Genomic DNA, 27070 nt, shown 5'->3' on the forward strand with positions numbered 1-27070 from the left:
GGTCAGGGCTCCTGTACCGAGGCTCGTCGCGAGGAACAGTTGACGCAGGCGCAGGCGGCGGGCGCGGGGGGCGGGGCGGCGCCGGCGTGGGAGGCCCGGTAGCAGAGCTCGCGGTACCGCGCGCAACCTGCGGAGTTATGGTGTAGCTAGATGATGTCGTATTTATAAGAGTATATACTTAGTAAGCCGAAACACTCAATTTCGGCGATCTTAAGGTGGGTATTGACCAACGTTTCGAGGTTAAGGCCCTGTTTCACAATGTCTGGTTAGTGGCTACCTGTGAGATAAAATACATGCTGTCACTCTCTGTTGTTATTTTTTGACAGTGACAGCATGTAATTTATATCACAGGTAGCCACTAACCAGACATTGTGAAACAAGACCCTAATGTAACATGTTACACAGCGAGCATTGTTGCAGTCAGTACAGCGAGCAACCAGCCGATTTTCGAACACAGCGTTGCGTAACAAGCTGGCTGAGAATATTACATTACACCTCGTAACGTCGTTCAGTTCAGTACCCACCTTTAGGGTGTCTCAGCTCGTAAATCTCATTAGAAGCTATTACCTACATAAAAGACCTAGGTCTAGGACTAGGATAGTAGCTAGGTACTATCCTCTGATTTTTCAGTGAAGTAACAAAATTCTCAACAACTCCTTCATTCTATTTCTTTTACATCGTGACCATGGGTATACCAGAGCCAAGGGGCTTCTCCTAAATCACGGTCGATATACTCTCCAACCTTCGTCAAGCGTTTACTTTTACTAACGTCGACGTCATCCCTCGTTACGTGGGTAAAGTCGCCTAAAGGATTATGTACTTAATCACTTTTTATCACGTTGTCCCTTGTGACGACAATGAGGTGGGTCGGTGTTTTGTGGACGTACCGAGCCTAATTTGAGTTAGGTACTTATGTTTTATAGACTAATGAGGGTACCTTATAGCTGTTTCACTAAGCACGGTTCGTTAGTTTGCGCTGTTGTGCCTAATTTTCGTCTTTCAATGACGCTGCTACCGCTACACAGGACCTATATCACTATTCGCCATAAATACGGCTCTGTGATTGGTGCAACGCGCATTAAACGAGTAAATCGACCTGTGCCGCGTCCGCTGTCATTGGCTTATCCTTTCACCACCGTGACATTAACAACTATAAGTATGTAGTACCCAATGTGTAAATCGCCTAAGAAGAAGAAGAAGAACAGACCTGTGGGCGGCAGGGCAAGCCGCGTGTCCGCCGCGAAGCCGCGCTGCGCGAGGCGGTCCAGCAGCGTGGACGCCGACCATCACCTCTCACTGTCGCCTGGTTCAAATGGTTCAAATACATAAGTACATAGGGATAATAAGTAAGTAATGTTGATTGGGTGTAGTCTGAATATTGGGAATTGGTTTTGTAGAGATCTAGTACCTACCTACCTAATTGTAAAACTACTAACTAAATACTAAACCTAGATATTTTTTCTCAAAATATAGGTATGGACACTGCTACTACAACCGTATGAAAATTAGATACTTTACTAGATAACTAGCTACTTAGGTATTGTTCTATTTAGGTACTTAGGTATGTAAAAAAGTGTAGGTAATCTCCGTTAAAGCTGAAAAGTTTCGCTCAAAAGGAAATGGGAAAATCGATACAAGCTCCAATGCTCGATTAAAACTTTATAATGAGGACACTTTCTCGTATGTAAATTTGGATATCGTAGGTGGGGATACTCAGATATCCAGAGGAGGCTCCAATCGAAAACCTAAACGTTGCTAAAGTTCAATTACTTATTCAGCCCTTGTGTATCTTCATATTCGGATAACTTTAGCTCATTGCTCCCTGAAAACTTATACCGAGATACCTTACTTATACAAGGGAGTCTTCTAATAAGTGTATGACTAGATGGAACAAAGGAATTTGCGTTCAGCCTGACAGGAACCATGTCGCTTTGCCCCCAGACTAGGTACCTAGTTACCTACTTAGATTTAGATAGATAATTCTTTATTGCACACAAACACAGAAATTACAAGAGGAAATACACAACATAGATGGTACAATTGGCGGCCTTATTATGTGGCGGTATTAAGTACTAAGAATAGATTTAGTAATCGAGTTGATTGGTCAGCATCGTTGTTCTTGTTCACCAACAAAAATGTAGCCAGTAAAATCACGTAAGTATAATTACCTAATTGGCTACTCTCTGACTATGACTATACCTACCTACCTTCATTAGCCGGGCTGGGGGTGTGGGTGCCAGACTTCGGCTCTTCATTGCGCGGGGATGGCGACCTTTCTGGGTTGTCCTGCAACAAAAAAATACTTTAATTGGATGATGTAAATCCTAATCCTAAACAGAGTTATGAATGTTTAATGTTTATGGTCGTTGAGTTATGAACTATGTTCATGCTTAGGGAGATATACTCAAGTTAGAAAGTAGGCAATAATTTTAATTTAAAAGGACTTGGCAATTAGGTTTCAATCCAATCTCTTTAGGTAACTCATAAGTATTTCAAAGGAAACATTGGTTACAGTAGTTAGGTACCTACTACGTATATATTTAATTAAAACCAGCACATTTCGTTCAGAAGTCACGTGCAACGCGAGTAATTTTGCTGAAATTTATCACGTTTAATTGCAAATTGGTTTTCTTGGGTGCTACCTATTCTAGTTAGGTGAGCAGTTAGCACACTTGAGTTCTTCACTTCGAGTAACGACCAAGAATAGTCTAAGTACCTACCTAATATCAATTTAAGTCTGCACTGCAGTAATCTGACCCAGGATCAACTATAGCTTGTATGAAGTGGATAGTTATATTTAGGTACCCAACATTAGGATCAACTTAGTTACCTGAGGAATTATAAAAATTTATAACAACGGATGAAAATGTTATGTTTTTATTTTTTGGTGTTGTAATATAATTTGAGTAAATGAAATAACACCGCTATAATCTATAGTTATCAAAATCTATTGTGTAATTACGGTATTTTTAGTACTTATTTAATAAAATGTAAAAATGTGACGGTAAGTATGAATAAATTTCTGTTTTGTTACCATTCTTAGGGCCTAAATAATTAATTAAACTTTAGGTATTCTTTCAATTTAAAGCATTTAAAGGAAAGCCACAGTCTTCTTAAATGACATTACCAAGGGAAAAAAGTCCTATATTCTTTAGAAATCAGTTAAAAATCCAATAATGTCTCAGTTTTGTTACCCCAGTCAACAAATCAAGAATATTTTTTAATGCCTGTGGCGTAATTTAAACAACAACACATTTATAACTTTTACATAGGTTGGGGAATAACTAATATTAAATAATTAGAACCAAAAATATTATAAAAGTAAAGAGTTTTAGACAAAATAATACAAAATCTTCGAACAGAATGCAGGGACAGCTACTAAACGGACGGTAACAAAATTGTTGGGCTTGGTTTACATGGCACCAGCACAAAATGTGAACATGATAAATTTAGAACATGGGCCCAATTTTACATGAAATTCACTTTAAACATCTTAATAATAGAGTTAAACTCTAAATTGGGTTATATCGCTCGAAAAACCACATTTATAACAAAAAAAAACAATAAATATACTGTCATAGCAATCCAACTTCCGTTATTAAAGTCGCCATGTAAACCTGTCGATTTTGTTACTTTTTCGTTCCATCTATATGTTACCGTACCCTCAGTAACAAAATCGAAGTAACAAAACACGCCCACCTAACCTTTGAAAAAATATATGAGCCGTTCAGTTACTAGCAGTGATAAACCAAATACCACAGTTTGTTTAGCATTAACCATGCCTTTTTATATTAATTTATCGTAAGAAATGTGTCAATAAATAATTGATAACGGTAGTAACAAACCTGACGACAAATTTGGTCACAGTTCGACCGGTAATAAAGACTGTCTCACTGAGCTACCCACGGAGGCCTTTTTAATTTTTTTAAGCCGTCTATGTCTAAGATCTTAGTATTGCCATATTTTAAAAACTAAAAATAAGCATTTGGTAAATTTTCTATAGGAAAAAATGCGGTAACAAAACCGACATTTCCGGAAGTATCAAAATCAGGATTGTTTTCGATTTAAAAATATAAAACGGCTATTATTCGCGCTTTTAATGATGTCAAACGATAATTATTTAGTAGATCTTCCGTAAAAACCACTCCAAAAGTTCGGCTACTTAAGAAATTTTTGAATAAATTGAGCTTCAAGTTTCATTTTATGCCGGGGACAGGGTAAAATGGTGGGTGGTGACTTATTAAAATATTTTTGAAAAATTCAATTTAAGCAGGATTTAAATATATTTTAGTTTAAAATAAATTCAATAAGTTATATTTGCAGTTAAAAGGCATTTTTCACCAATATAAGGAAAGAAATGGCTGCAAATAAATAAAGAAGTTGAGGGACATGCCAAAATGGCCGTTGTTATAAATTTTTATAATTCCTCACCTATGCTGGATGAATTGACAGCCTATTCCTATCCTGCTGAATCCACCGGAAGCGCATATAGTGGCTAAATGAGGAATGGCGGATCCAGATATAAGATTGAGGTAAGCAGATTTTAGCAGATAGGTAAGTAACTACCTACATTTGACGTTAAATCTACTGAAACATTTGTAGTTTTGAAACGGTGAAATGGTACCTTAGGTAGGTTTGCGTTCTGTTACTAGGCAGCTAGATGTAGAGATTGCTAGATAGGCTAGCTAGGTACTTCAGTTCTCATAACCTATTCTGTTTTATGGCTCACTCAGTCGGATCTACCTACTAGGTAGGTACTAGGTGGTAAAGGTAATTTCAGTTTTAGCATTTCCTTTAGAGCAGACTGAGATAGCTGTAATTACCGTAATAATCCACAAGATAATCAGATTGGGTTACGGAGACAGGACCTACCTTAGAAAAATATAATCTACCACGGATGCATGGGATTCGAATTCAGCACAACAATTTAGGATTCACACCAACAACCACTGCGCATCGTATAATTTTTACGAGTAGGTAGTACTTTAAGAGCCCATTGTTTACCCGTAAGATGTTTGCTGAAACAAAGCTGTTTGTCTGCGGTCTACAAAACTCTATTTTGGGATGCTTGTGCTTTAATAATTGTTGACTAGAGGGATAAGCGTAGTTGCATACTACATAGCTTTAATATGTTTCAAGAAGGATGGCTGTGATGTTAATGTGAAAAGAACATAACTTTAATAAGGACCAGCAAGATAGCGAGCAGGAGTGATGTGAGTATTATATCACCATATTTTTCCAAAGAGCAATTCTAGCTGAAATTCCACCTGAAACAAAAAAATCAACTGCAATGTTCAATTTAGAGTGGCTATCAATACCCAGGTGAAGTTATGTCTATGCCGAAGCTCGTGTATCGTGTCGAACCGGAAATTTGCAAATTGAATACCTCGCTAAAAGCTCGCACGGTACACGTGAATAGTTAACACAGTGGACTCAAATCAAATGAAGCTTTGAAGCACATACCGTCATACATAAATGTGTTCCATAAATGATAAACCACTTTTGTTATGCCTACGCAGGTTGAGGTCTTTAACAAAGGTCTGACATCTTTATTGTTTGAATTAAGTAATATACCTACCTACTTTAATAATTATTATGTCTATGTAGGCACGCAGTTTTCAATTATAACCAAGTAAGTAACTAGCAAATAACAAAGTAGGTAAGTACATAAACTTTTTAAAAACTTAATATGACGGTGACCAATACCAGACAAACTGTGACAAACCCTGATCGGGACCGGTGGTGAACTAACTACTAAAGTAAATAAAACATTATTTCCTAAGTATCTAAGTACTCATTAGTAGTTACCCATATTTTAGGACCTACCTATTAGAACAGGACACGCCGCCGACTATCAAATTAACTAAAGAGGCACTAAACAAAGTGGCCCGGCCGTAGTCTGCTAAGTATTCTGCGGCCTATAGGAGGTTCACTCTTTACCAAAAACGCTATCGCAACGCTTCCGTTGCATTAATCTTACCAACTGCATGGCAGCTCTCATTTTGTAAGCTAGAATAAACCTCTACAGGAGTCTTGGTTTGCAATTTGCACAGCAGAGCTCCGAAACTTAGTTTTTGGTTAGGTAAAATGGTCTAACAGCTTTCGTTGTCGGCCTATAGAGCTAGCAGATGTTGCCTCTCGTGTGGAGTGTTCAATTGAGTTGATAGAGCTGAAACGCCTCCATTAGACGCGCAAATGTTGTTACACGGACAAATTGAATTCCAACACATATTATGTAAGCGAGCATCAGATTATTTAATTCAGTTACACTAAATTACGTTTGACAGCACATTTACCCATGTATTCGTAGGTATGACAAAAATTTTATACAGGTTGAACCACTGAACACCGTGATGAAAACTTCTCTATCACAAAAAAAATAATAGTTTATCGGTCCAATCCAAACGCTGAACGAACAGTACCTAATAAATTATGGAAGCTGTAGTGTAGGTTAAAATAAAAAAATCTAGTATAGACAGGTATTCGGCTGTGCCATTTCAAAACACAGTAAGCGCCAACTTAAAAAAAAATCGGGTCTTTGATTTATACATTATTTTAGGCGATTGCGCACAAAACTGCATTATCAGAATATCAAAAAACCGCTCAGAAACGAAAATAAAAATTCTAAAAACCTCCACCCTGCGATATCAAAAATGCCACGAAAACCATTTTAAAACATAGTAAGAGCCACGAACCATTTTAAAACACAGTAAGTGAAAATGACTTACTGTGTTTTAAAATGGTCAATGACTCATACTAGGTTTTGAAATGGTCAGCAAAGGTCAATTTTTGCCCGTTAATTTTAGTAAGTCACAAATGCCATACATTATTACTAGCACTTTTTTCGAAAAAAATATCAGATATTTCAGAACCTGTATCTTTGAACCAATGAGACCTAGAGAGTTGAATTAAAAGTACAACATAAGGAAATTTTGTCTTTTTTATAAAAGCCATAGAAACCTTTCTCGTCAGAACCTTTCTACTAGCCCTATTTTGCATAAACCAAAAAAAACTCAAACATAGTAAACTAATTTTAGCTCAAAATTTAGGAAATATTGTCTAATTTAAGGCAGCCATAAATAATGTTCGTGTCAGACATGCCTTATTAATATGGCAATTTAGTTCATTTAGATAAAACAAAAAACAAACTTAAAATATGCCGGTATTAAAGCCATTAATTATAGTGCGGTCGTGTAAAAGTGCTGCAAAATTTGATTTATATTATGTGATCCAAAACATATAAAAAAAGAAAAAACATATAAATTATTACATTATTATTGCAATTTCAATATACCTACTTAACTTGTCTTAAATTACACAATAATGGCTCTTACTAGGTTATAAAATGGTCAGTGAGGGCGGTTTTAGGGTGAGAAAACCATTTAAAACCTAGTTAGTGTTTTCTTTTGTGCATTACAGCAACAATATTAGTCATATTTAAATGAAATAGTATTGTATGTAAAGCCTAGGTTCTGCCGCTTCTTTTAAGCTTACATTCGTTGAGATATGTATCATAGTTTTACCGGGGCATTGAAATGAAGGGACAAAAACGTTTTTTGGCTCTCCTGAAAATTTTGTCTCTTGGCTGTTACTGTGTTTTGAAATGGCACAGCCGTATTGAATACCCATCTACATAAGTCTAATTATATGTTAAGATAATTGACTCTGCCTTGTTATATTATTGTAGATTATGTAAGTAAGTAGGTACTTACTTAAATATTCTTTTATAAATGTTTGTGTCGAAATTAATAATACACACCGTACAATCCACTAACAATCCCTCAGTATCTAATTATATTACCTACCTGAAACACCTGAAAGACAAATTAAACTCTGAGGACACGTGAATTCAGATTAGTACTCGTTACCTAAACGGTCCACATTGTGCCTGCCTCGTCACTGTGTCTGCGGCAGATGGAAAGGTTAACCCGGAGAGAAAATGGCGTTTGGTTTAATTAAAATGTAAGGTAAGTAAGTATATAAAGTACCTACCTACCCAGTAATGGTGTGAATGTAGGTATGTATTATGAATAGATAAGTAGATGAAGGTACAGCTTGTGGTTGTGACCTTCTCTAAAAAGAATAGTATAGGAATTTTATTTTTAACAATGATTTATAAAAACGAAACTGCGTATAAAATAATAATGTATGTAAGTACTTATACCTATAAAAATATGAGATACGAAAACGGTACGCACCAAAAGTAAACTTTATTATTTTCTCGCAATATCGTGAATCCTGAATATTGTTTCGTTTTTTATTCAATGGTAATGGCAGCTTTGTGAATAAACAAAGACCATCAATTTTGGAAAGATCCATTCATGAAATAAACATAGCAAAAGTATTTTATTTTTATGTTAGTTTTGATGTTGACATAATTTGTAGGCGTGGAGATTCGTCATCATCATCAGCTTAAAATCAATTACGTTCATCATAGCTCTACCTTCCATAAGTAGCCTTCTATATGCCTGAGACCGTAGTTCTCTGAAGATTACCTATTTACTTAAGTATATAATGAAACGACGAGCTAAAGCCTTTCAAAGTATTTTGACCCGGACTGGTGGAAAACCCTTTTTATTTAAACTAAATTATATTAAATGCATGAAGCTTTTAAATAATAATTACCTAGTTAGGTGTATGGTTACACTCTCACTCTACGCTTAAATATACCAGTTTGTACATAAGTATATTATACATATTCCGATCACGTATACGCTCATGTTCACAGTAAAATTACCATAATTATGAAATTATTAGGTACGCTTGCCTAATTAACGGGTTAGTTACAGCACACTCTATTTTTTATAATTTATCGATGACGTCGATTCTTAACGCACAAAATTGAATGTTAGCAATGTCAAACTATATTTTTTTTCCACTGGAAAATTTGATTTAGGGCCACTTGCACCAACATATTAAATCTAGATTTAGTGTTAAATCTCGATTTAGTGTCAAATTTTATATGGACTGACGTTTCTTAAATCGAGCCGATTAGATCTAGATCTAGATTTAATATGTTGATGCAAGTGGCCCTTAATCTAGATTTAATATGTTTCTGCAAGTGGCCCTTAGGTGTGATAACTTTCATAAAGTCGTTTTTTGACAAAGAATTTCATATCGTAGTTGAGAAATTTATATTTGGTGCCTTTAGAATCTCCACCATTATCAACGTAATTAATTAGGTTGTGTTTCCTTCCATTCATTCGTTACATATCTAAAAACTACTCACTAATATTCCTAGGAATCCTAGATACAAAATATTGGAGAGCTTGATTAAAGAGCACCGACTGAAGTCAATCCCGCCACAAGCCGTCTTGTGCAACATGGGTGCCGGTTGTTTTTGCGAGCATTATGCAACAGAAACATTGGCTCCACAGCTTTGTGTTTCAGCTTTGAGCTTGCGAAGACGGTTCTGGGAAAATCTATAGCATTTTCGTTGTGTTTTTTAAAAACATACCTCTAGGTAGTATTTATAACTAAGTATATACTTACCTAAAGTACTACTGTACCAAGTATCTTCAAGTAGCTATAATAACTTCAACGTACATTTATGACTACCTTTCTAAATATAAGGAACCTAATGTTAGCAATAAAGTTATGTAAGTTTATTTTATATGTGTGTACAAATAAATAATATTCTATCTATCTAAAGCTTCCTGATTTAGATACAGCCAGTCTTGCGTAAAACTTTTAGAGCTTTTCAAGAAAGGGCGGGATGCTGATTCTAGGATTTATAAACTTTAGTTTTCTGCCCACAAAGATAAGCATAATGTGAAAACTTTTACCAACCAGGAACAACCAAAAACTATTAACTACATTTGGTGTACCGAATAACTCGATCCCCGAAACTCCCAGTTGGACTGAAGTTCTACTGCATATACAGTAATCTACATAATAACTTAGGTCTTCCTTACCTGAGCATGAGGTTCGAGGTGCGTGGTAGCTGTCAGAATATCCAAGATGGCGGAAAAGGAACCTCTCGCCGCCCTCCTGAAGCCTTCAGGCGGGGGTTCAGCCGCGCCTCCCGCCACGCTCACGGCCGACTGCGACCACTGCAAGAGAAAGGTATATGTAGCCTCTTGTTGGTGTCTGCGACCCTGGTACTTTCGGTTCGCCGGAGAAATCGATAGTATTGGCTGGCTATTGATGACATAATGATGACTAACTTCATTTTAGTAATGGAGAACACGCAAATTAACTTAGCAGAGGTGTTGTTTACTGTATACTTAATAATAAAGAACAGTATTATTTCATATAATTTCTCCCATTTTAATTCTACTTTTGAAGAAATATTATAAGTATTAAAATGTAAAGTCTAGGATAATTTATGAGTTTCTGCCTTCTACTTCTGAGAAGTCTGTTTTGCCTCGGGCTAGAATAACAAGATCATTATTGAGAAACATTGCCTGTTATCTACGTAAGGTACATTTACCTGACTGAAAAAATACAATACTTATAAAATAAGGATTATTATTTCTCGGAATACAATACTTACGCGCAGAATAATAACCAGTCACTAGTATTACCGACCTTTTTTTATCCTTTTTAGCTACACTTTAGTGTTTAACGAGTAGTCATGTTGTAGGCACCCTATAACCAAAATTTTATAAGATAGACAAGCGCCTACCTCGGTAGCTTATGTATTTTTTATGTTTCTGGCTTCCGTACGTATGGTGACCACATTAAGGCCTTATTGGACTGAAAAAACCTGTAAGAAGCCGATGTATCTACATGTACATTTAACCGAATTAATAACAGTTCAAAAGAGTGATGAAATTAATTTCCACTAGGCCACAGCGAGGTCGTCAGCGATGGACTGAGCAAATTGAACCGTGTATTATGCAACGGACGCCTGAACTACCAGGGCAACAGACTATGCGAGGAGGTAATGTATTACATGTTTAATACCAATTTAGCAGGAATAGGATGCTGGTTCAGCATTTAATAAAATCTAAGTAATCTGCCGTAAGAACGAATAAGGTTTGCTGTTACTTTATTTTATGAAATTCAGCTATAACTTATGAAATGCTACAGAAAATCACCATCATCATCAGCCACTAATCTTTAATACTTAGATCGGCAATGGATAGACATTAGGTGGGTAGGTACTCTAGGAACTAATTATGTACTTACCTAGTCCTCTCTGTAAAATGGATAGGAAAAAGTAGGATACGATAACGTAATTTTTCCTTACATAATGTATACACCTATCCATCAGCTAGAAATTGAAGGGTAAGTAAGCATGATAATTGTGGTAAGAACTTATGTAATTTGATAAGTACATCATGTAGGTTTCATGAAATAACTACCTGTCTACGTCGTCACTACTGTCTGTTATGAAAAAAATACAATCTCCAATAACTGGACAATACCAATTTGTGAAACGTAAACAACGTTTAAACTCCAAATAGAAAATACAAACGAGCAGGTATCCGATCCGGTTACCGGTTTGATGCGATAGGTAAATCACGGGTCCGCGGGTAAACATTTGGAGTTTCGCGCGCCGCAGGCAGCCTCGTAACTCCTGGTCCCCTGGTACCTCGGCTGAATGAATATTGCAAACTGGACCGAGTCGCTACACCGGTCGGCTGTTTGTTTGTTGGTTGGCAATTTGGCATAAAATCGTGCTTAGCCATTCCATTCCATCAGGTCATATTTGATGCTTTGATATTTAGAAATCTGCGCTAGGATTAATTTTCATTGTGTCCAAACACCTAAATTATTGCTATTGTAGTGAAATTTCAAACCTAGTAAAATAAATAAGGACACACGTCATCAACATTGTTAAGTTGCATCATAGTACCTACCTTACCTATGGGTCCGATTATTCATCAATCAGACAAAAAGCATGCACTGCTGAAAAAAGTGACTTACATCAAACAGAGAACGCCACAATGTGTCCCTTCCAACATAAACTTAGCCTAGCCTTCTGCATCTAACCACTACGGCTACCTGTCAAAGGGTCCAAAGTCCAGATTAACTGTACGGAATTAGAAACAAAAAACAATACAATTTCCAAACTTGTTGAAATACAAAAAACCCCGCTTTATAATATATATTACATGAAGGTAGACAATATGTACCCAACAGAATAGGCACTTCCCCAGATTACCTGCCAGTTCAGAAGTGCTCTTTAGCCTAATTAAAAGCGTTAATTAAGGGCATATTTCGTCAGCCGTCGGACTAGAGGTTGGTAACGCCATATTAATCATTTCAGGCACTCGACCCGTTGTTCTATGAGAAAATAAGTATTATGTATTAAAGTTAAAATAATATTTGAGAAGCTTTATGAAGAGTAGGGCTAATACAGTGTTTAGTGTTTACAGTGGTTCAAGATTTTGAGCTGAAAAAGATAGGGTTATAATTTTCGCTCATTAGAAATTACGTGATTTATTAAACAAACAAATAAACTAAATTTTGAATTCATAATACCTACCTACCTACTACAGTAGTCCTTGGAAACTGAAGTTACTTAAAATACGAATAATTTAGAGTCTTGAGATCGTAAGAAGCTTTTTCCTAATTGCTGTAACAAATAATGCTACGTTTACGAATATAAATGTTTTTCCAAATTTTCCTTGTTGTCAAACGAATTAGATTTTCCTGTAGACTTATATCGCGACAGAACAATGGGGACTCAGTTTATCACGGATGATAGCTATGGATTTAAGGGGTAAATTAAGTGTGCGTTAAACGGCTGGACCAAGTTGTTTTTAGGTGTTTATGCACAAATTCAAAGGTTAAGTAGAAGGTACCTATTATATGTATCCAATCATTTTAAAACAGGTTCTCTTTGTCTAGACATTGGCAAATATGTACATAATAGCAGTAGATTAATAAATTAGATACACAACAAGCCTTATCGGCAACACTTTACCGATTTGCGTAGGTTTTCTCCATATCGGTAGAACGTGACTTTACGTGACATCACTCTGAAGTGACTCACACATTTGTAGCGTTATTTCGCCTCCTTTGCCATCTGGGGATATAGCTCAGTGGTAGAGCATTCGACTGCAGATCGAGAGGTCCCCGGTTCAAACCCGGGTGTCCCCTAGTAACGTTTTTGCATTTTCTTACAAAAATAACTTAATGCTTGCCATGCCATGTTCAGTTATTCGCGCTGAATAAGCAAATAAATAATTTTATCCGAACGCTATCCTAAAGTATGTACTTATTTTTTTCGATTATGAATTTTATTTAATAAAATTACGACATATTGGAGCAGTGAGACCAAGTGCTACTTGACTACTAAAGGTACTTACCCACTAGTGTCTATTGTTATTAGAAGACATTGAGTATGGTCAAGAAAACCCGAGTCCGCGTTGTATGTTACGAGCTGCAAAATGAATCCTGATGATCCTGACTCGTTGTCGTGTCGTCTGTACCATCTGACCGTCTGACCTTATGTCGTTCGCCTGCTATTAGCACCTTCATAGTCCTTCATACCTGGTCTGTGAGCGCGGGGTCGGCGCCGCGGGACAGCAGCAGCTCCACGATGTCGGTGGCGTCGGCCGCGCACGCCGCGTGCAGGGCAGAGGAACCCACCTGGTGATGAGGAGGGAATTACATACTTACATTCTGAAGGAAATTAGATAGTTACTTACATCATCTGCTCCAGCAATGGGAACGTGATAGATCGTGATGATGAAACATCTAAATCATTACCCATCACGTCCGCACTGCTGGGCCCCTTCCAGTGAAGGAAGGATTTTAGGCATATTCCACCACTCTGGCCTTGTGCGGGTTTGGTGGACCGAAGACCGAATATTTTCAATTTAAAATTTTTAGTACTTAACATGGCATTAACTAAAACTCCAAGTCGTGTGTATGTAAGTTTAACCGCCTTAAGCTGGATATATTAATGTGTGGCCTGATTATTGATCTTCTTCTAAAACAAGACGAAGAAAAGTCCTAAAGCGATAAAAGTATAAACTTAGCTAAGGAAACCTTCCTCTTCCATCTTCTACTTGCTACACTTCGAGATTGCAAGTGGATTTCAATCGAATTGCAATTTTTATTTACCTCTACCTTTCCAAGAGTTGTTTGATTTTACTTCAGTGTGTGTTTGTGTTTTCCTTCAATTTCATCATATTTGATCTTACGGACGCGGACGAGGGGAGGCGCGGGGTGCTAAGCAGGTTTACCCGTTTATTTTCTAAATTACAAGAATATACAAAGTTCATGTTTACACAGCCCATAATAAGCACTGCCTCGCGTGAGTTTTTCTTTATCCCGAGTTGTGTCCCGAATTTCGGTTCACTATACGATTTTTGCGTCGCCCTGACCCTCTAGTACTTACGGGTTTTGCTATTTATGAAAACGAAAAAAGTTTACGTTTTCTCCTGTCATCTGCATACAAAATCAGTCAAAAGTCTCATGATAGTTTCCATTAGAGGCGCCACGTAGTAGGTATGCGAGAAAACTTAAACTTTTATAGTTTTCGACAATCTATCAAACCCGTACTAGAAGGGTCTGTATACATCCATTGTATAACGTAAAACGTCACTTCATGTACAATCCAGGAAAGCCGGAATTTAGTCATGTTCAATATCCATAGTTTCCCACTTTGCATAATCTGCATGTTTCTGTATTGATTCGAACAGGTAGCAGAATATTAACAACTAGAATCTCTTTCCGGAATTAGTTGGGTAACTAGATTAGATCGTTAATAAACAGCATGAATATAGCATTTAAATAGACTTATCAGGTAAGCTACCGCTAATAGGGGTTTTTAAGCTTGCATTACATATTAACCCCCTTATTCATAGAAAAGTTACAAAAGGTTTTAACTAATATACTGTTTTGTCCCTCTCTGTCAAAGAACAAATTGTTCATTGTCGGAGAGGGACAAAACAGTTTATTAGTTAAAACGTTCTGTAACTTCTCTATGAATAAGGAGGTTATTTTCTACGGTCTAAGCATGAAGTCAAAGTGGAAAGTTTTGTAAACCGGAAAGTCGCAAATGCGGGCCAAATCGGGAAAGTTAGGGGATGTCATTAGGAACCAATATTATAAAGTGGGTTGGGAAGTTGAGCGTGTTAGAAAAAGGGTTAGCTACAAAAGTAGGTATATACCTACTCGTAAGTATAATAAACCAAAAAACTAAAATGACTTCATATATTCGAGAACTACGGTACCACAGACAGATACGGTAACTTATATTATTATATTATAACACCTCGCTCTTTTGTGTCGGCGGGGGTTCAAAATACACCGTGTTATCTCTGCTAAACCAAAAGCCAAAACATATTAAAGTTAAAATAAATTGTACAAGTAATTCGAAATATCCAGCTGGTAAGAAATAGGGTGGGTATTACAGTGGTGGGCTGTTTCCATTTGCGAGCACAAATAGAATTCTTAAACTCTTTAGTGGCTCTGTAGTCCTGGTAACTTGGATTAAAATTATGTGGGCATGGGCACGGATTTGGAATAGGGCGGGAGGTGTAAGGGGTCGGAAGATGATCTCTATTTCTGGAGCATGAATTATTTTAAGCCCATTCAAGAAAACTTTTTGAATTTCGTGCTAATCGATTGATTTTTACGCAGTTTTGGTGTTTGAAATGTTTATAATAATAGGAATATGACTATGCGTACCCTCATGAACACTTTTAAAATTAACTGTTCAAACTTTACGCAGTTATTTAGAGCAGAAAAGGGCTCAGAAGTTCAGAAGTAGTATTGATAAAATGTACTGTAATTCTGCAGTAATAATCCTGAGTACAAATGGTTCGATAAATAATGTACGAGATGGAGTCAGCAGTTTCTTTTTGCAACGTCATTGCAGCACTCTTGCTGGACTTCGTTCATGTATTGTTTATTTTTCTGCGATCGCATCCTCCGGGAAAAGTATTGTAGGTATGTTCATTTTATAGAATGCTTTTCCTTTATTAACTCAAACAAAACTAGTAACTTTAACAATTTACACCGAAGAGTGAATATGGAATTCCTTGTGTACGGTGGCCTGCGCCTAAAAGTATACAGGCGGAGTTTTTAAAATAGCGATCTCAAGCTCACATGCTGCTCAAGCACATCCACAACATAAACACCACTGCTACACACACTCCGCCTGTATACTTTTAGGCGCAGGCCACCGTACACCACCGCCGTGGCGCGCCACGCACCGGTAAGCCGAGAGGGGTCATGTTTCTTTACCTCAGACTCTGGACCAGAGTTCATTTGAGTAAATCTAACTAAGCTTGAACTTAAATTTTGTCTCTTAACTTTTTACCAAGAAGGAGATGGCGGACGACATGGACAATTTTAGCACGGAATGGTGTGCGCAGGCCCAAGAAAGGGGTAAGTTGAAGGTTCAAGGAGAGACCCTTGCCCAGCAGTGGGACACTAGAGGTTAAGGAAAAAAAAAACTTTTACCTGCATCTGACTACACAGCAAAAGTGTAACAATTTATAGTACGAGAGCCCACGACCAAAACCATATCTCATAGCAATACGGCAAAAACCCTATAAAATCGTTAGGTTGTGTATTCTGAACCCGACTAGGTGTGTAGTAACGATCGAAAGTGTAAGAAAGCTTGGTCGTGAGCACAAGTTTCGATCCTCCGTTAACGTTGCGTATCGTCAACTGTCACTGTCAAAATGTAAGGCAAAGTTAGTTCCAAAAGTGACATTTGTTTTTTCCATATGTAAGGTGGAATTTCACCAAACGCTAATCGTATTTAGTAGCCTGTCATACGTCTGTCAGTTAGTACAAAATGTATTTAAAATTTGATTTAAATACGTTTAGCGTTTGGTAAAAGTGACCCTTCGTGTAGATTCGAAAATAGTATCGAATCCAGTGCTCGCTGCACTGAAAACTTATACGCGCTTACTTTAGGTAGGTAGGTACTATGGATATTTTTTCAGCAAAGTATGGAGCCTTACGCTGTTCTGCAAGTGCACGTTGGCCCCCTGAGCCAGCAGGTGCTCGGCGATGCCGCGGCAGCCCTGCGCGCACGCCATCTGCAGCGCCGTCACGCCGTTCTGGAATAAATAGTTTATTTATGAATAGTTTCACCATAGTCTGTTAGATCATTAACACCCCTGTTACATTGTAATGTTATCATTTATATGTCATCTCCATATTCTTGACAGATGTGTCAAAAGTCAACAATTAATCCCTTATTATGATCTAGTCTTGATCTTGCTTTTGTCGCGTTGTTCCATGGTCTCTGTGCACTAGCACACAATCAATTATGTATTACATCCTAGCAGTTACACGCGAGGTCCGCTTCGGTTATAAAAATATTTTTGTGGGATTCCCGGGATAAATAATACAGTGACATGAAGAAAGCTAAGCAGCTTGTTCCAGCGGTTATCCCGTGAAAGATTATATACCTCTACAATTATATTTAAGTATAAGTATCTTAGTGGGATACTAGGATTTGTACAGTAAAATTGAATACTTATAGGAAAATTCGGTAGCTAAAACCTAAATCTATTTATGTAGAATATCATGTAAATAAAAACTAACTAACTAACTAAATCTTATTAAGTTGGAAACTACAATAAACTTTACATTTCGAGAAGTACTTACACTACATGCTGCATTAGTTAACTACATAGTAACTAAACGCTATTACTATCCGTACCCACCCACCGGTAATTGCTGGTTACTTCGCTTTGATCAGCCAATTAAATATTGGATTGCCGGTCTATTATTATACCCGCCCACTCCAGCTGGCTTGTAATAAAATTACCCGTCCGGTACACTGTGGGAGGCAGTATTGTGGTCTCGCTTTAGCGCTATTGAAACCAAACTATACCTCTCCCTCACATCTAACATCTGAAACGTTTGATGTACGTTTTAAAAACTTACGCTATCAGAAGCATCCACATCGCATCCGTTTTCCAACAGTTGTTTGACCAGCTCAGTGTGTCTATGGACCGCGGCCAGATGCAGGGGCGTGCGGCCCGAGTAGTCGCGAGACTCTCTGGTGGCGCCCCGAGATACCAGGAGAGCAGCGGTCGCGCAGTGCCCGCCCTCGCACGCGACGTGCAGAGCCGTGCGACCCGCCTGCAACGTCATGGGCGCCTGGTAGTTCGAACAGCTGAGATGACGGGATGGAATGATGCTGCGTTGTTGAGATGCTGTGCGGTTCAGATTTTGAATGTGTGGGAAATTATTATGAGATAAGATAGATGAGAGAGGTGTTTGCCTGAGGAGATAAGAATGAATGTGTGAGGGAGATACACAAATTCATAGTATTCATACTAGTGATACGATACGAGAATAGTTAAACGGTATCATTATCTCACGTTTCTATTTGCAGAAGCTGAATAAATCTATGAACGGAGTCTCAGTCACACATCTCGTCTTTATGAACAACTTTTGTTTTACAAATTATGGATATGGACGTTCGTGGAAAAATTAATAAATTTTTGCTCAATATTTATTTCAATTATTCACAGTCCATCACACTCGGCCGGGACTGAATAAATGTCAATATTTGTGATGGACTGATGGATTGTCGCTGCCGCTGCCCAGATGTGGACGAATCAGATTATTTATTTGCCCTCCGTTGCCGTTAATTAACATTGTATACAGGCTGTGGCAAAAGTGATACTGTACCTCAATCAGAAATAACCTTTTTCTACGAATTTTGATAATTCGTGATAGGAGTCATCTAGGTAGGAGGTACTCGTACAGGTCACAGATATCATATTGAGTTGAGACCAACAGAACTATAGCTCGACATAAAATACTAGTTAAAAACGAATTTAAGAACGTAGTTGCTGTTAGAATTTCTAAACCAACGCCAGAATAAAATCCGGATTCACCCACTTTCGGCTAACAATGCCTGTTGTTTGTTTTATTTATTTATTTAACATTAGTCTTCTTTTAATAATTCAATGTTTAATAACAGCCTGTATACTAAATGGATCGGTAAAATAGCCGATATTATTCTGATATTGATATTGAACGATATGAAAATAAACAATAATGGAAAAAATACTCGCAATTCGGATTTCGGAAACGCGGGAAATGGTAACACCGTTCTTATTACTTTTTCAGAAATTTCTTTTCTTTTATCTTATCTTTATATTCACGTGCCATGGCTTAGAATTTCAGTTGGTACTACAGTCGTCGAAATATAATAGGCCCGTTTGGACAGCTACACAAATCCTAACTAATATTATAAATGCGAAAGTAACTGTGTCTGTCTGTCTGTCTGTCTGTCTGTCTGTCTGTCTGTTACTCTTTCACGCCAAAACTACTAAACGGATTTGAATGAAATTTGGTATACATACTGTCTAGACCCTGGGAAAGAACATAGGCTACTTTTTATCCCGGAATTCCCACGGGAAAACATTTAAGGCGAAGCGAAGCGCCGCGGGAACAGCTAGTTTGCTATATTTACTCTTGATTTACTTGATGAAATACATAAAAAGGCACAAAATCTGGCGTATTATTTAACAGCCGAAAGAAAAAAGAACTTTTGAAGCTCCAAAAGTTACTATAGTGCCACAAACTTATCTGTTCCGGTGACAGCTCACGTAAATGTGTAATATTTCTTCATTCTATAAGATTTTAAGTTTGCCAGTAGTGGTAATTCGCTCTTGTGGTTTAAATTAACCCTTCTAATCTATATTAATATATAATTCATTAGTAAATAATGAGATATGGATCAATTTAGTTCGCTCTCACCGGAACTGATAAGTTTGTGGCACTGTAATTGTTTAGAATTTCTATGATTTAGATTTGACACCAGCTGTCATCCCATACATTTTGGAGCTGAAGTCCAAACGGGCCTCTTATATTTCGGCGACTGTAACGGACACAAAGAATAGACTCAGTTTACAGCAAAGCTGACTGTGCAGTCTTTACACGTGGTCTACAATCTATTTTCATCCAAACGGTTTCCTACTTTCTCATTTTACTTCACGAAGAAACACGATCGCTAAAGGGCGTTCAGGAAAATATACAACGGATCGTACTGACAGGTGTCTAATAAAAAAAGATCCCGACGAATTGAGAACCTCCTCCTTTTTTTGAAGTCGGTTAATAAGAGAAATTCGTAGTTGAATCTTTATCTGTTCTATTGCAGTAAATTTTTGTATTAAATAGGTGCTTACATTTGGTTATTTATTGATTTTATTAAACATTTTTTATTCTACCTTGCATTCTTCAAGTACCTATGAGAACAATGTACCTAAGTACTTATACACCTTTTTTTCTCTGCTTACCGAACATGATGGATTGGGTGGTAAGTGTTGAGAATGAGAACTGTGGGCCGCAATTTTATTTATACCTTTTCTTGTGGATCTGATATGAAATATATGTACGGTGGCCTGCGCCTAAAAGTATACAGGCGAAGTTTTTAAAATAGCGATCCCTGATGATGAAGGGAACAGCTACATCTGTTATAAATCCGGGGCCGTGTTGTGTGTGATGTGTGTAGCAGTGGTGTTTATGTGGGTGTGCTTGAGCAGCATGTGAGCTTGAGATCGCTATTTTAAAAACTCCGCTTGTATACTTTTAGGCGCAGGCCACCGTACGTATTGCTTTTCCCTTTGAAATAGCCTCAAAATTCCTAAGGGTGTTCTCCATTCCGTATTTTGGCCTATTCATCCCACAGTTAGATGAACGTTTGTTTAGAAATAGGTATATCCTGTTGATTAAACCCTGTTGTTCGGTATTTCATTGTCAGTAACAGAAACGGGCTAACAAAACCACAATGTATTGATCACCTCCCCTCCCCAGACACTGGTGAAACAGGTTTAGCCAAACAATTCCCAAATGCAGCATGATAATAATAATGTGTTTAATGTTTAATAGAAGGAGTAGGCGCTACTCCTGTGAGTTTTTTATATCAATTGGCGCGCCGCCAAAAATATAAAAACCTCACAGGAATATAATGTTCATGTTTTGAAAAATCGCTCTTGAAAATAATATAGTAAATAAGTAGATATAGGTAGGTACTTATGTATTTTTTTAGGTAAGCCTTCTCCCAAAATATTGAAATGCTTGCCTTTTTTATTTAATCAAAGGTAGGATGTATAACCTACAGGAGGCAAACCCAACACGCTGTGCGTCGATTAGAGCCTCATTTCGCGGGTCAAAGAAGAAGAACAAATATTAATTTTAGACATTTAACTGTGCGGGTGGCACTTCCTTGATATTGTTAGTCTTTCGTACATAAATTACCTTATTAACAGCATCAATATCGGCGCCCTTATCGATGAGTACTTCCACCACAGCCGTGTGCCCCCCTCTGGCCGCCAGGGCCAGGGGGCTATCTCCAGACGCATCGGAGCCCTGGAGGTTGGCCCCCAGGGACAACGCGAACTCTGCCACGTCCAGAGAGCCCCGCGCACAAGCACATTGCAGCAAGTCGTTGTGTTTCTGTCACAGAAATACTGATTGTGTAAAACATCAAATGTTTCAGCGTGTTTTGATACAACCCGAGCAAAACGAGTCTTCAGTTAGGTAAGTTAATGTAAGTGAGACCTCTCGGAATGTCTGCAAGCCTAGTAACATTCTTACTAAGTGACTATACAACAAATTACAACAATGAACAACAACAAAAAAGTACGAGGCTGCCTTCACGAACTGACATAACAAAACTGGGTTAGTATGTTTTGTTTTGCAAGAAGAATAACGTTTCCCTAGGAAGTTGGTTTATAAATTACCAAGGCATCATACCTTGTTGGTAGCTGCTAAACACGCGCCCGCGTCTACCAATGTCTTCACAGTCGCGAGGTGGCCGTGCCACGCCGCCATGAGCAGCGGCCTCATTCCAAACTGTAGAAAAATTCCATTCAATAAAAATGCCTGATCAGGGTCAATCGCTACAGTTAAGTTCCATCTACATCATGCAAGCCTGGTAATTCGGTATCCGATTAAATAAGTCAACTGTGGAAAAAAAAACTTTACATTCTTTGAAGTTATCGTACTGTAAAGAATGCTTATTTTTACGATACGATACGCCACATAATTTACAGAAGTTTTATAAATATTTTGCTACGAATTTTGGTATGAGAATGAATGAACCTATCAGATATTTTACCTTATCAGCAGCTTCAATGTCACAATTGGCTTCAATGAGCAAGTTGACAATTTCTACGTTTCCCCGACTGGCCGCCCAGTGAATAGGAGCCCGGCCATACTGAGGACAATACAAATAATTTAACACATTATCAATAATTAGCTATTTAGTTATAAATAAAATCAAAATAATAAAATCTATATCTTATCCAAATAATTACCTACTTATTTGTATACGATATCCTAATAATCTGTGACGATATTAAATATCCGTTCCGGCCCATTACTTTAGCAATAGCAACGGAGCTGAGTTGACATTGAAATGCGTGTGTCTCATACCAACACGCTACACCTCCATAAGCATAAAAGAGATATAAAACCCCTCTAGTTTATCACTGAATAAACGCTTGCTCAACGAGGATTGACCATAGACTCAAATGAGACGCTCAAATGTAACAGAAAGTACTAGGCATGCATAAAAGCGAGGAGTTTAATCGCATACGTTGTTTCTACAGTTGACGTCGGTGGGCCTCCTCAGGGCTTCCCTCACTGCTTCTGGCTCGTTCTTGATAACTGCCTCATGGAGAAGAAGGTCGTTTTGCTGGACACGGGCCCTGCCTTCGTTTGACATCTGGAAAAGGAAAGAATTGGGCTCAAATTGTAGTTATAAAGTACGAATCGTCTTTGTATGTCCGGTCCGGTTTTGCGGTAAGTTAGATAAATGTAGGTAAGTAAGCATTTAAGTAGTAAATAATTGATTCTGGAAGTCATAGTTATTTGTACCTAAACATTTGGTAGGGAGGTATTCCCGAACTGATGTCACCCTGTTTCATGAATAAATTCCAGATTATGGTATACACCGAAAGCCATCTAAGATACCTAGCTGGGTCAAGAGTTATGTTAGCCATCCATCACGGGAGTAGATAAATGTACGCATTACGTGGCTCCCTTTGAATATTGATGCGCTGGGATATACATAGGGCTGAATTTTATCAGTGAAACACAATGGGTCATATCGGCTACCTGGTAATAGAACTGGCACTGAAATTGCGTAATAAAACAGCTGTTTCATACTGAAGTTAACAACGTACTCAAAGGAAATGTATGGAAAAGGTGGTTTTTGTTTCGCGGTTGCAGAGTAGAAGTTGGTCCTGCAGTGAAAGTTGTTCAGTATGTCCAGTGCATTGTGTTATTTGTGACTTTATAATACTTGTAGTTCTTGTTGTCATAGTTTGCACACGTACAAAAGTTTTCGTTTTCTCGCATGATGCCTTTAGCTAGCGAAAACTAACGTGAAACTTTTGCCGGAAATGTGTATTAGAGATGTCAGAAGAAAAGAAAAAGTATACTTTTTTATTTAACCTATATTGTGTAGGTACAGGTTAAATAAAAAACCTGTAGCTCCATATTTTACACATCATGTTTCTGTTCTATTTTGCTGTATCTATGTAGGTATACATAATATTACATACGAAGAGATGTTCATGGGAAAGCTATCATCCCAGACAGGATATTGACTTCGCTGAGGTGACAAACATATATGACACAGGAGTGTCACATATGTGTGTGTATACAATTAATACAGGGTGTCCATTCCAACAGGGATACAAGACAAACAATACAGATGGCAATACTTTCAGTATCAATAAAATAATAGCATCACTTACAGTCCATCTATAAAGTTCTGACAATAAAGAGTGCGATATAGCAAAGACTTTTTATCATTATCAGTAATTTACTTACAAACATTTTAAAAATAAAATACCTTTTGGTTATGGCTTTCAAACGGATTTGTCCTTTAATAAATATAATACATCGATTAAATACGGTCTGTAACAATTACTTAGGATCCACTTCCGTTTTCAGGGCTTTATAGTTTTACTGTAGGTACTATCATTTATATGGAGGTTAGAGATGTTTGTATCCGAAGAAATGCAGAGAAGATCTCGAGGCACTAAAGATACCCCAACATCAGTGAGTGAGACACCAACAAATGTACTTTCCATGTATGTCCTCTCAGCGAAGACGTGTAGGCTCGTTACTGAAAGGGCTTCAGTTATTTCACAGTAAAACTGTCAGTTGTACTCAGCAATCCTCGTAAACTTCAGTAATGTTAGGTTGTTTCGGATAACGAAAATCTTTTGTAATCATTTGTTCCCTGGCTTTTCTTATTATGAAATTTGTTTCCAATTTTGGATACTTTTATTAGTTTTTTCCTGTACTTAGAAGAGCGGTATTTTTGGATTGATGATTCCGCGTGGGCTTTGCATCGCTTTGAAAGTGTAAGTTGGCTGCTATATAATTGTAATTAACTACCACTGATAATATATTATGAACTTATATTTAACGCCTACCATATACATGGTTACATACACTGTCCTATTCACACTAATATACCAAACCGTTGAGATTCGAGTATTCAGTACTTAAATAACTTTCTCGCCTCTTTCGTATTATTAAACAAGTACTTTAATAAATACTTCTCAATAAAAATTACCTACATAACTCCCAATTTAGATTGCGAGGTCTTATAAAAAGTATATATAGAAGTATATGGTACATAAGAATAATATCTAGGTACTCAGTTTTAGTTACTCTCACATACTAAGGTTAGGGTATGTCTCGGATCTCGAATATTATTGTATGTAAATCCCTTTCATGTTTTCTTCAGCTGTTGCCGAGGCAAAATTTAACCGTTGAATGTTATTCTATTCCACATATTACATAATATATTATTATTTCTATAAGCTTGGGTTTTCTTTACATAAGTATATTATTATACATCCGATAGGTACATAGATAGAGCCATTTCTGTTGCAAAAACGCTTATTTTGATGCTCTCAAGTAAATCGAAAATGATAGGGTAGAAACTAAATGCTCGTAAGTGCTCGAGTCCAACTCGCACTTGGCCGGTTTTTATATTCTTCTACGGCCAAACGAACTTACAACATAACACAATATCATAGACAATGCTCATACATGTCATATAGGAACTTTTATTTTACTTAATTAAACAAATTCAAACAGTAACGAACGTTTAATCCTACTAAACTAAACGAAGGAACTTTAGATCGGGCCGGGACCAACTTTAGTACCGTAACAAGTCAAGACTAACTTTTTGCAATAAGACCTTGTTGCACAGTTTAGACCGAGCTAGTACCAGGATCACATACATTATAGGAGTTGTTCGGTGAGCCTTGCTCAGTTTGCGGCTTGAGTGAGTTACGCCATGTTGTGATTCAGCTCTTTTCGAATGTACTAGGGTTCCTCAGAGTAAAAATGGTCCACCGAATATGGATAAAATTTAATTATTATGTAGTAGGTATTATTAGGAAATTGTATTGTATCTTGTGACTGGTGCAAAATAAGCAAAGTCTACTTTTAAATAACTATTGTGTAGAAAATGTTTTGGTCTGTTTAAATTAAAATGTATGCTTTGTTTGTTTCTACAATATAATTTTTATTACGTGACCGTTTTAAAATGCAAAAAAATACTATGAACAAATCATAATTTTAATGGTCAAAAGAAGTTTTATCCATATATTTTCAACAGCTTGCTAGTTTGCCCTCTTTAAGAGCACCCTCGGAACTTCTTATTAGACGCTTCAACTTCTAACAACGACGATACCAGGAGCTCATGAACTTATTGGAGTTCAAAACTTTTAAGTGACTGTTACTGAGAGCCTAAGCCAAGAATTTCATAACATACTGTAGCATTAAGAAAGTATTATTTTGGTTATTAAAGTTTACAATTACATAAGTATTAAGTACCTATAATTTTTAATTATAAAAAAAATTAAGAACGTTATGCCTCGATATTTAAAGTTATAGGAACTCTACATAACAGACCGGTAGGACACCGGGTTTAAACTTTTCAAAACTACCTGTGTACTTTCCTAAATCAGTAGTTTTATACCTACAGTTTTATAATATTTCTCAGTCTGTTTATGTCGAGTTCCTATAACCTATGGCTATCATGGTATCAAACATGGGACAAATCGTTCGTAAAATAAAAATTTTAAGGAGTAAAGTTCTCAAAATACACATGTTTCTCGTCTGTCTGTCCAATACTGTTCCAATGTGCCCCATCTGCTACCAGGAGAGCATAACATTGCTATCGTTAAAGCCTAGTCTAGACAGTAGACACTGATCAACTTTGTGTTTAGTATGGAATCGGAAAAAAAACTGATGATCCATACTATTTACGTTATTTAGTACTACTCGTATAATCTACTTCCACTTACTGTAAGTACTGTAAGTATAAAGGGTTGTATTATTAATTTATTATTATCAGTCGTAAGTATTTGTAAACATTAAAGTAAATATATACCTATTAGATTTAGGCATTTTCTTTATTTACTTAAATTTGTTACCTACAATAAGAGAATAACAAAATATAAGTAATGTTGTTCTTCATTTTAATAAAAAATATGCTAATGATGAGCTGAAATCTTAAAGCAGGTTTAATATTCTCATTCTCAACAGAGGATTATCTCAGTTGAGTTGTGTGTGTGTGTGTGTCTTGCTAAGCAAGATTTACGGTGCCTTTTGACTACACAACCTCACTTATTTACACTGAATTTAGACACGGCTAAAGGTGCAAATTGGCAGTCATGACGACATGAAGTTAAAGCAGACGCTAGCCGCGGCGCTGTGTTCAACGTAGTATTAGGTATAATTTACTCTTTATCTGCTGCACTCGTAGACCTAAATGTATGATAGGCAGATTAGTTCCCGATTTTGCTAATCTGTGCTATAGGTACTACTTTATAAGTGTTTCTATGGACGCGTTGAGCTATATCTCGACGCCTGCCAAATTGATCCCATTGATAATACATAATATTACATAAAATAATCCAGTAGTAGACTGATACAATATGAACATTGGACACCACATGCTTGTTACGGACAGCAGTCTCAAGAGAGAAAATAAACGATCATTTGATCGCCAAACCATAAAAGCTGGTACCCAACGCAGAAGAAGCGACGCCGACGACGCTGCGACAGGTCGCTTTCTGCAGCCTTATTTCTTCGGCTGCCAATTTCGCACCTGTAGCCGAGTCTAAATTCAGAGAGTAATAAGTTA

The 27070-nt window shown here is 37.2% G+C and overlaps 1 protein-coding gene and 1 non-coding gene across 2 annotated transcripts; one reads left to right on the top strand and one right to left on the bottom strand.

The window, feature by feature from the left end:
- LOC105387036 (serine/threonine-protein phosphatase 6 regulatory ankyrin repeat subunit C) lies at positions 1–23319 on the bottom strand. The gene is made up of 11 exons (XM_048628795.1): positions 22487–23319; positions 22007–22105; positions 21643–21741; positions 21145–21342; positions 17815–18012; positions 16881–16979; positions 13447–13545; positions 9915–10052; positions 2208–2286; positions 1208–1303; positions 1–127 (listed from the first exon to the last, which is right to left on the bottom strand). Exons 1-10 carry the CDS (start codon positions 22613–22615, stop codon positions 1287–1289), a joined length of 1155 nt encoding a protein of 384 aa, XP_048484752.1. The 5' UTR covers positions 22616–23319; the 3' UTR covers positions 1–127; positions 1208–1286.
- On the top strand, positions 12982–13053 carry Trnac-gca. Its single transcript has one exon. It is a non-coding gene; the product is annotated as a tRNA-Cys (tRNA).
- Positions 23320–27070: the final 3751 nt, after the last annotated feature.

Source organism: Plutella xylostella, chromosome 21 (assembly GCF_932276165.1).
Source record: "Plutella xylostella chromosome 21, ilPluXylo3.1, whole genome shotgun sequence".
Lineage (NCBI taxonomy): Eukaryota > Metazoa > Arthropoda > Insecta > Lepidoptera > Plutellidae > Plutella > Plutella xylostella.

Bases quoted from the DNA above. Each gene is read 5' to 3' on its own strand.
- LOC105387036 (XM_048628795.1), bottom strand. From the start codon at position 22,615: ATGTCAAACGAAGGCAGGGCCCGTGTCCAGCAAAACGACCTTCTTCTC. The intron at 21,742-22,006 runs GTAAAATATCTG...ATTTTTCTACAG, and splicing joins ACATTGAAGCTGCTGATAAG to TTTGGAATGAGGCCGCTGCT. The intron at 18,013-21,144 runs GTAATTTATGTA...ATGACGTTGCAG, and splicing joins ATATTGATGCTGTTAATAAG to GCGGGTCGCACGGCTCTGCA.